At 34.8% G+C, this 10,763-nt stretch overlaps 2 protein-coding genes across 2 annotated transcripts; both read right to left on the reverse strand.

Annotated features, from left to right (window-relative positions):
* Positions 1 to 1,518: 1,518 nt before the first annotated feature.
* Positions 1,519 to 2,604, reverse strand: LOC142640021 (uncharacterized). Its single transcript, XM_075814134.1, has one exon. It carries the CDS (start codon positions 2,602 to 2,604, stop codon positions 1,519 to 1,521), a length of 1,086 nt encoding a protein of 361 aa, XP_075670249.1.
* Positions 2,605 to 5,094: 2,490 nt separating this feature from the next.
* Positions 5,095 to 9,032, reverse strand: LOC142640022 (cation/H(+) antiporter 15-like). The gene is made up of 3 exons (XM_075814135.1): positions 8,790 to 9,032; positions 6,851 to 7,843; positions 5,095 to 6,315 (listed from the first exon to the last, which is right to left on the reverse strand). Exons 1-3 carry the CDS (start codon positions 9,030 to 9,032, stop codon positions 5,095 to 5,097), a joined length of 2,457 nt encoding a protein of 818 aa, XP_075670250.1.
* Between the last annotated feature and the right edge of the window lie 1,731 nt (positions 9,033 to 10,763).

Consider the following 10,763-nt stretch of genomic DNA (forward strand, 5'->3'; position numbering starts at 1 on the left):
TCCTCTATCCCCCTTTATCTTCCTTTATGTTTTACTTTTCTTATTCCCCTCCTCTTATTATAAATTTACAATTTTATTTTCCATTCTATTCATAATTTTTTCACACATAAAATGTTATCTCTCTCTCTCTCTCTCTCATTTTTGGTGGATTTTTTTTAAAAATATTTTCTTGTATCTCTACTTTAGGTTGATGAATTTTTGTATTATTGGAATTCTATTTTGGGTTGATGTGATTAAATTTTGTATTTTTAAGTTGTTATATTTTTATTCTCTTTGATTTCATAGATGTTATTATATTGCATTATAAAGATAATAAATAAGAATATAATGTTATTTTATTACATAACATGATTTGGATAATTTGGTATTTATTACTATATTTTTTATTTTTCCTTTTTTTCTTCTCATATTATTTTCTATAAATTTCTTATTATTCTCTCTCATATTCTCTCTTGAAAAAGTTGTTATTCTCTTTCTCTTGATTTTTTTATTCTTTCTTGCAACTATACTTTATATTGATGAATCATTGTGATTTTTAAAATTTTATTTTGGGTTTATACGTTTTGGTGTTGTATTTTTTAGTTCCCCATCACAAGTAGTCTCACACTCTCTCTCTACAATAAAATTTAGAAAATAAATTATACATATTTAGTATAAGTTTGATATGAGTTTTGATTATCATGATAATCTCTTTCAAGAGAATGAATAATTTATGTAAATAAAAATTATACATACATACAGGGACAGACTTAGGATTTCAAGCTGGGGGGGGGGGGGGTGGAGATAAGCAAAAAAAAAAAATTTCAAATACGCATCCATATAATATTAATAAACCATCAACCAAGTCAAATACCCAAAAATCATTGTTTCTTAATATATTAAGATACAATCATCTACCAACAAAAATAAAAGGCACGAAACACTAGTGTTTCTTAATACAATCATCTATGAAAAGGGTACTTAACGCTTTTTCAAATTTTCAAAATCATCTACCATTGAATCCAAATTTTCAATGTATGACATCAAAAAGTCCGTCAAAAAATCATTTTCCATTTTGTTTTGAAGGTTAGTTTTGACAACTTTCATAGCTGAAAATACTTGCTCTGTAATAGCAGTAGAAACTGGAAGAGTAAGCACAAGTCTCACCATTCTATAAACAAGTTTGTAGTGTTCTTAATTTTCTGTTCTCACTAACTATTGACACAACTCAGATAAACTTTTCAATTTTTCGAACTCTGGATCTTGGACTACATTTTGCTCAAAATGATAAAGCTCCTTCTCCAACACTTGTTTTTCATAATCCGTAAAATCTTGTGAATAAAAATTCTTTACCAACAAATAAAGATCACTACTTTTGAAAGATTTTAATGCCGCTCGAGGTTTTAAAGCTGAGTTAAGCCTAAGTAACTCCATTGCATTTTCATTAAATCGATGATTTAGTTCCTGTAGTTGAGAATCTATTGTAGCATAAAAAATATTTACTCAAAATGATGCTCAATTGTAACGTTATCTTGTTGATTACGAGCGACCTCGCCTCCCAACATAACAAGCATTCATATCTAGGATATCAATGCAATGCTTCTCACAAAATGATATCACAATGGTGAGTAAGCCATCCCATCCATCATCTCTAAATTTTTGAATAAGTGCTTTAGTAGATGAAACTAAATGCATGACATTTAAAATGTCTTGAGATTGGCTTTGCAAAGCTTGACAAAGTTTATCAGTGATCTTTATAGTTTCCTTCTCAAGATGCAAGATGAAGACAAATTCAAATGGAGTTAAACCATCATAAGCTGACTCTGCTCTTGCCCGATGTTCTCCATCACTTGCATCATCAATTATATTTAGTAAAACTTCAACAGTTGAAGTAAACATCCTTAATAAGCTAGAAATTGATCTAAAATGTGAACTCCAACGTGTTTCTACAGGTCGTTGTAAAGTGCCAATTTGATTAAGTTCACTTCCAGTCTCAAGCTCTTCAAAATCAATCAAACGTGCTATTTCATTAGCATTGGCAACTTTTAATTGCTCATTACGCTTGCATGAAACATTAACAGTTTTGATCACCAAAAGCAATTTGAGAAAAAACCCACTAATGGGGACAATTTGTTTTGATGCTTTTACTAATGCCAATTGTAAGCGAGGTGCAAAACAATGGATGTAGTAAGCATATGGACAATCATTCAAAATCAAAGCTTGTAATTCATTCCACATACCTTGCATGTTGCTTGCTCCATCATTTCCTTGCTCTAGAATATTTTGTATATCTAAGCAATGTTGAGATAACAAAGAATATATTCCCTTCTTTAGAGGCAAAGCCGTAATGTCAACAACATGAATAAGCCCAAAAAAATGTTCTTTCACAAAGCCTTTTGCATTAATATATCTAAAAACCACAACCATTTGCTCTTTCATAGACTCATCATGAGCTTCATCAACCATTATGCAAAACTTTGCATCACCAATTTCTTTCCGAATGGCTTTCTTCACTTTGGCTAAGAAAACATGTAGAATTTCCTTTTGAATCCTAGGTGATGGGTAGGTTGCATTTTTGCGAGTTTTTTCTATTATTTCAGCAACCTTCTCATTCCAAAAAGTCATAATACCCAATGATTCAAGAAAGTTTCCACGATTAGATGAACTAAAACTTTTATCTCGATCTCTAAAAGCTATAGCTTGAAAGGCAATATGTCGGACAATAAAAATTGAGGCCTTTAGTTGCAACTAATTATTTGCAATTTGTTCAGTAGTGAAATGATCAACTACTCTTTGTAAATGCAGCCATTAGTTCATCAAATCCTTACACATTTGCTCGGCAACTCTATGAGCTGAGTTAGGATCTTTTCCTATATGACCTTGAAAATAACAATTTTTGCCCCCAACTTTTTTCCAATTTCTAAATCCACCAATAGTGAATGTATTTTGTCCCACAACCCCATTTGGATTATGAAAGATAAAGCAGGGTAGACAATAAGCTGCATCTTTCATAGGAGAATATTCAAGCCATGTTGAATAATATTCAAACCAAGAAGCTTGAAAGCTACGATTGTGCTTTCCATTTTTTTTGTATGTCTTTAGAGGAAGTTGGTGCGGACCATTTTTAATGTAAGCCCGTCGAATTTCATCACATTGATTAACATGATATTCTCATATTTGTTTGCATGTTCCGGGATCATAATCCAAAGAATCAAGATCAACTTTTTGAAATTGTGTTTGAGAGATATGGTTATTTTCCAGAATTGGGATATCGGCATTTTCTGGAATTGGGGAATGAATATTTCCTGGAATTGGAACATTGACATTTTTCGAAATTGGGGAATGAATATTTTCTAGAATTGAAACATCCACATTTTTTGGAATTGGAATCGCAACATTAGTTGTTGGCAATCCCACGTTGACTTCGGAAGAATTTGAATATTTTCTTTTGAAAAAATAAAAAATTGTAGTTGATTTTTTCATGATCTACAAATAAAATAAGAATCATATATATTATCTCACATACGGTTGTTGTTACTAACTAAAGACAAATACTAAAATCTAGGTAATATGCATGATGCATTTAATTATAAATTTAGTATTTCTCACTTCTTTTCAATTTATAAATTTATTTAATTTAGCATTATGAGTTAACAATAGGCGCAAGTGAATTACTGTTATTTTCTTAAATTTGTGTGACAATTTTCTATATTATATGATTTGTTTTTTTCCTTTTGTCTTTGGTCTTTGCCTTTATTTATCTCTTTGTCTTTGTCTTGTCTCCATATTTTAGACACTGACCCAATCCCACTACCGACACTATAAATTTATTCTGCACTACTAACAAAAACTTTTCTTAACTTTACCTTTTTTTTTGAAGTGTAAAAATAGACAAACACTACAATAATATATTCTCTAATTTTTACAAACTCTACTCTCTCTCTCTCTCTCTCTCTCTCTCTTATCTATATAATACAAGAGAGAGAGTCACAAACATAGAGTCACAAAGCCAAAAAGCCAAAAAAAAAAAAAAAAAAACCATAGGCAGTCAGGGCCGTTAGGCACAGATTCAATTCCCAATCACAGAATTATCAACATCAGTTCATCACTCATTAGTAAAAACACAAACATCACAAGTCCACAAGCATAGATTTTTAGATTCTGAGATTTACAAAAATTATATTAGGTTTTAAAGGAAATGATAGATTAAATACCTGTAAATTGTGAAGGTTGGAGCAGTGGAGCAACGAAGTTGGGCTGGGCAGATCGAGCAACCGGCGGCTGCGGCAAGATGGGTCTCGCGTGACGGCATTGGTGTGGCCCTTTCCAGTTTGGGTATGCGATAGTTGAAGGTGGCATGGGTATTGGGTAGCAAGATGGGTCTCTCTTGTGTGGGCGTGGGCAGCGGTGTCTCGGTGTGGGTGGCGGCGTCACGGCGTACTCTCTTAGTCTCTCGCCTCTCCCTTTCTTTTCTTTTTTTTTCCCCTTTCTTTTTGGCTTTTCCGTTTGGTTTTGGAGTCTTCGATTGACTGCTGTTTTTTTTATTTTTTTTAAAGGTTTTCATGGGCTCTTGCCTCCTGGGCTGGCCGGCTGGGATAGGTATGGTTGAGGTGAGGGGGCCTGAGCTAAAAACCGAGGGGGCCCAAGCTAAAAACCAAGGGGGGCTTAAGCCTTTTTTTTTTTTTGTTGAAAATTTTACATACTAAATTTTTTTTTTTGGGCCTGGGGGAGCCCGGGTCCCCCTTAGGTCCTCACCTGGGTCTGTCCTTGCATACATATATGTATATATTTATTTATTTTGCTTAAATGTATAATGAACCTCATACAATTCATTTAAAAGTAATGACTTTAAAACAAATGAATAACCACCATTAAAACTACATTTACATATTCATACCCTTTCTGTTTAGAAAGTCTTTTACTTAAATTTAGCCAAACTGAAGTGAACTGAAATGCTCCATTAATGTGGTAGAATAAAAACATAACAACAATAAATACTATGTTTAAAATTTTAGATATTTCAAATTTCCTTCAATTAACATTCTTCTCCTACTGATTAGTTGGTATTGGCAACGAAACTTTACATATCTCACTTTACAATAGCAAGGAAACAACCTATATCTTCAGCCTTGTTGAACTACTAGTTCTGTCCATTGATATGGCCCATGACCCACCTGTGTGTTCATCGACCAAAACATCATGAACATATTGATCTTTATCACCGACCCCAGCGAGCCTGCCCATTCTTTGTTGTTGTATCACCAAAACTGATGCTGTAATCCCAAGATCCGGTGAAGCAAGCATATCACCAATGACTCCAAGCTCAGGGCACTCACTCCAGTCGCCAAGTCCATAAAGAAGAGGAGAGTCTTGGTGGTGTCTCCCTACTAGTATTAGATCAAAACAATCTGCCATTTCTCTTATAGATGCAGAAAGATCAACTCCATTTCTTACCACCTCTTCCACAATCACGAATCTCTCATTTCCTGCATTTGCTTCCCTGTATTCATTAATCAAGTCACTCTCATGCTTTCTATCTTTAGTATTTTCAGCTCCAAATATTAAGAACCGGACGACGGTTAGATCAACTTTTTCATTATTTGTCATTCGGGCACCATAGGCTAGTGACTCTGCATCATCCACACCACCAAGGTAGATTACAGCAACATGATATAATGGATGACCAACTACAAGTGACATTGACCCGTTAAGGACTCCTCGGTCTATAAGGATTCCAACTGAGCAGGGTGCCCTTTCGAGCACTTTAAGGTTCATTTCCTTGATGCCTTGGTTAACTGACTCAATGGTACCATCTATAGCCCATTGCTTATGAAATGGAACAATCACAATGGTGGCCCTTTTGTCCATTGCCACCCTACAAATGTCATTGTGAGTTATTTCGAAAGGTGAAATGGAAGTGAATGCCTCGACGCTGGCACTGCCTTCACTTTGGAGCTCATAATGTGTTAAGGCATTAATGATTAGATCACTGCCGGTTGTGTTCGGATGTTCGGTGCTAGAGGCTTCGTGTGGTACAAGCGTAGCTACGCTTCTACCCTCAAGCTCAACGAGGGCAATTCCTATTACTGAAATGTGGGTCTCTGGGGGAGCATGGGAAATTTCAAGAAGATTTATGATTGTACAAACATTTTCCTGGCTGTGAATGCAGACTAAGATTCTGAGGTCTGATTGACGGTGGGAATGTTGGATGGTACATCTCTTTATTGCAGTGTATTGCCCGGAAGAGTCATAGAAGATTGTTATTAATGGCGTTATGACTGCAGTTACCACTGTCACTATGGTCACTGCCAGAGTAAATCCTTCTTCTGTTAGAACCTACAGTTGGAAAGAGAGAGTATCATTTCAGGGCCAACAAAACTAAGAATTAGCAAAAATATATGAAGGCAGGTATGCCAAGCGTGCTTTAGAAAATCTTTGTTGAAAAATGACTTTGTTCAAAATAGCTGGAGGCAGGTTTTTTCATCCCTTTTTAGGCTCCTCTATTCTATTCTAACAGTAAGAAATTATTCTATACCCATTGTATAATCTGTATTACTCATCCTTCTCAATAGCCACATAATTTTCGTGTGAGAAATTTATATTCAACTTCTAAATCTGTGCTCACTGTTTGGGGAGATAGGTCTTTGTTTAAGGAATGAGTTCCATTAGTTGTCTCTAGGCAAGTTACACAGGCTAATAGAACCCATTTAATCATGATGAAAAATGTTAAAAAGTTATTTTCAATTTTATAAAAAAGAAGCTTACAAACTGATGTAATATAATATATGTAATTGGTGCCATATTAACAACCTAACAAATAAATTTCTAAAGTTTACAATTTATAATAAAAAGGTGATTTTGTGTTTCATACCTGAGTGTTCCGCAACACGTTGTAAAGCGTAAGCTCACTGACGCCTTTGGCGTTCATAATAAGCGCCAAAATAAAAGCATCTCTTACATGCATCTCATTATAGATGGCTACTAACATAACCACACACATCTTGACCATGCAACCAGAGAGAACAATAATCGCCACAACCCAAACAGTCTGGAAATGAACTTTGAAGATGTTGGTCCTCAGCCCACTAATGGCAAGGTAACTTGGGTAGAAAAGCCCTGAAGAAAGAAGTTCAAGCTTTGATATCAAGGAAGCTCCAAGGGGTGGTCCTTCAGGAACAGCAATGCCAAAAACTAATGGCCCAAAAACATAATGCTGCCCAATTATCTCACTCAAAAACCCCATCAAAACAACTGAAAGGAACATGGCACAAATCCAGCTCTCGCCGATGGGTTTCCCACTTGGTGCACGTTTTATCATCCGTTGCAAGAATGGCCTTATGATATATACAACAGCAGCTATAAGTGCAGCCCATGATCCAAGTGACCACAGCGGTGTTAGTTTACTGTTGTCATTTCCAGCAAATGATAAAGAAATTGCTGTCAAAGTAATACCAAGTGCATCACAAACCATTGAGGTAGAGAGGGCTAAACGGCCAATATCACAGTTTAGCATCTTTAGCTCGGTTAAGAGGCAAGCCACGACTGGAAAAGCTGTGAAAGATTGCGATAAGGCGAGGAGGGGGAGCCAGTGTTGATGGTCCATAGCAAGATGTCGGGGAAAGATGAATGCTAATGAACCACAGACTACGAGTGTTGAGAAGAATGCTGAAAATGCAATGGCCATGGCCTTTTTTCCTGGCCGAACTATAGTGACAGGATCCATCGTCGCTCCTACTGTGAATAGGAAGAACATGAGGCCAAATGTAGCAATTGTTTCAATCACCATGCTGCCTCTTAGTGGGAACAGTGTTGCTGACAGCGCATCTTTATTCCCCAGAATGGATGGCCCAAACACCATACCACCCTGTAGCCATTCATGCATGATTTTGTCAAACACAATGAAACATATATATATATATATATATATATCTTGGTGATATCACATGTAATAGAATTTTGATATATACATTTTGATCGAGCTTCTAGTTATAAGCGGTTTTATTATTATTATTTTTTTCCGTCTCATTTTATTTGTTTGTGTGTTTGGTTAATATTTTCTAAATATAATTTTTAAAAAACTGTATTATATTATTCTGGTTTAAAATGAGATTTTGAAAATGGCTAAAGGGGTGTTTCAAAATATAAAAAATGTTTTTAATAGCATAGTTGTAAATAAATTGAAAATAGTGAACCTCACATATTTGTCCAATCTCTTTTATATCTTAAATTAAAGAGTTTATTTTTTTGATAGTAATGAGTTTATCATTATCACAAAAAGAATTTTTACACTTCAAATTTAAAATTTATCATTAAAAAAAGTACATGATAATTTAAGAAATGATAAATTTGATAATTTAATCATTAATCTAACAAATATGATATTGTTTGATGAAATATGCAATTGTAGTATTATTTTTTTTACGTAATGGTGAATTTGATCACTTAACCATTAATCTAACAAAAATGATATTGTTTGATGAAATATGCAATTGTGGGATTATTTTTTTTAAGTAAGGGTGAATTTGATCACTTAACCATTAATCTAACAAAAATGATATTGTTTGATGAAATATGCAATGTAGTATTATTTTTCTTCTAATTTAATGTAGAACTTTTATAGGTTGTACACTTTTTGCAAATGTGTATAAAATTGTATATATTTTGTGTGCCTACAAAACTAATATTTTTTCCTTTAATAAAGTAACGTGGAAACAGAGAGTAATAAAAAAAATGGACAATTAGCAGAACAGATATTCATGAAATCACGCAACACAAACTGGGGGGGAATATGCAAGGAAGAGAAACCTTACAAAAATCTGTGACACAATGCTTGACTGTCCAAGAGGCCTGAGACAGGTGTTTATTAGGATCGAGACTAAGGAAATTAAAGAAAGTTGCACCAATAGAAGTGATGTTGCGGACAGTATAGGGTTTCCATGAAGCCAGACAATCGTTTCTGGCACGGCGAGGGGATCATGGCATACCAGAGTTTTGCCCCCAATACTCATGACCAAATCAGCGACAGAGTGATTAGATTGTAATGTTGAATTCATTGTGATTTGCTTCCAAGGAGGATCAAAGAAGAATATGGATTGAAGAAGATGAAGAAGAAGAAAGTACAAGAGAAAGATGGGGTTGTAACGTTAGAGAGAGAGAGAGAGAGTAGTAAATGGGACGTTTTTATCTTCTTGTTTTAGGAAATTAAGGAGAGGTCAACCACTTGTTTTCTGTTTCCTAAATTCTGTATGGTTGAACTTCAAGTAAGGCAGTTAGTTTTTTCTTTTCTTTTTCTTTTGTGAATCAGTAAGATATTTGATCACATGTCATATTTATACTATTATTTAAGGGACTGCCCCTATTTGGATAGAATTTTTTTTTTGTTCTAAAATGCCCCTATGTCCCTAAGTTTAATCTATACTATTATTTAAGGGGCTGCCTCTATTTGGATCGGATTTTTTTTTTGTTCCAAAATGCTCCTATGTCCCTAAGTTTAAGTAGAGACTGATAGGCCAAAAACGTATTGACCCCTTGTGATGGATTGATTGATTAATTAACCAAGTTTATTAATTAATCAAATTAACATGCAAACGCGTGGTAGCACAAACAAATCACCAATTAAACTAATTATGCAACGGAAAATAAAAGACACGGTGATTTGTTTACGAATGAGGAAAACCTACACGGCAAAAACTCCACCGGGTGATTTTAAGGTCACTACTTCTGAAACTCCATTATTATCATAACAAACGGTTACAAGTAAATGAATCCCAAGCACCTTACCAACCTACAGTTGATCCCTTACCTCAATACCTAATTGGACTTGTTTTGTAGTGACAGTTTCTCCTTTCAATGCACGGCTCCCAAGTACATGACTAACCAATTGCGCGGATCCCAATACGCGACTTCAATCACCAACTAGAGAAGATTGTTGGCTGCAAAGTTCTTCAATTCATCCACACGATGAAGATCAAGAAGATGCTTGGTTACAAAACCCTATGGTGCAAAGACACAGCAACTTCTTCACAAGAGAGATGAACTAGGGCAAGAACTTTGTCTCAAGTTACAATTTGCATGAACAAGGATTTCTCAAATGCTTGTGCAACTTGCCACTCTATGACGGCCCTTAAAATAATCTTTTTATATATCTAGGGTTAGGAGAAAAGAAGGCCCAAAGACACATCCACGGATTAGAATTAAAACAGAACTTGTAATCTGTTTTTCTTAAATCTCGAAAGCTACAGGTGTTGAGGTGCTGTCGAGCAGCTGTCGAGCCTCGGGGCTAGAACAGCTTCTTAAAACTCGATAGATGCAGCTGTTGAGCTTTAATGAAGAGCACTTCTCAACATGTTTCTTGGACAGACTTGCATGGTTTTAACACTTGATCTTGAAACCTTGTTTCTTGAAGCATTAACCTCATCCTAAATCTACCCAATTACAAGTAAAGTGCTTTTTGACAAAGGATTAGCCAATCACATAAATAATGAATAACATATGTTCTAAACAGGTGAAACACATATGTCCTAACAGAGACAGAACTAAAGGACAATAAAGAAAAAATACATCTTTAACTCCCACTAAAACATTACCTACAGAATAGGATTACTCTCCCACTAACCCATTTATTCAGAAACAAATTTCATGTTCAAACTTTTCTCTTTATTTATTTTTTTAATAATAATTTGCATGTATTATAATTTGGGATTTCTACTTTTTTCAATCACAAAAAAATAGAAGAGCCTCTGAGCACGGACGTAAGCGTGTGCTTAGATGCTAGTGAGATGTAT

The sequence above is a fragment of the Castanea sativa genome, chromosome 6 (genome assembly GCF_040712315.1).
Source record: "Castanea sativa cultivar Marrone di Chiusa Pesio chromosome 6, ASM4071231v1".
In the NCBI taxonomy this organism is placed as follows: domain Eukaryota; kingdom Viridiplantae; phylum Streptophyta; class Magnoliopsida; order Fagales; family Fagaceae; genus Castanea; species Castanea sativa.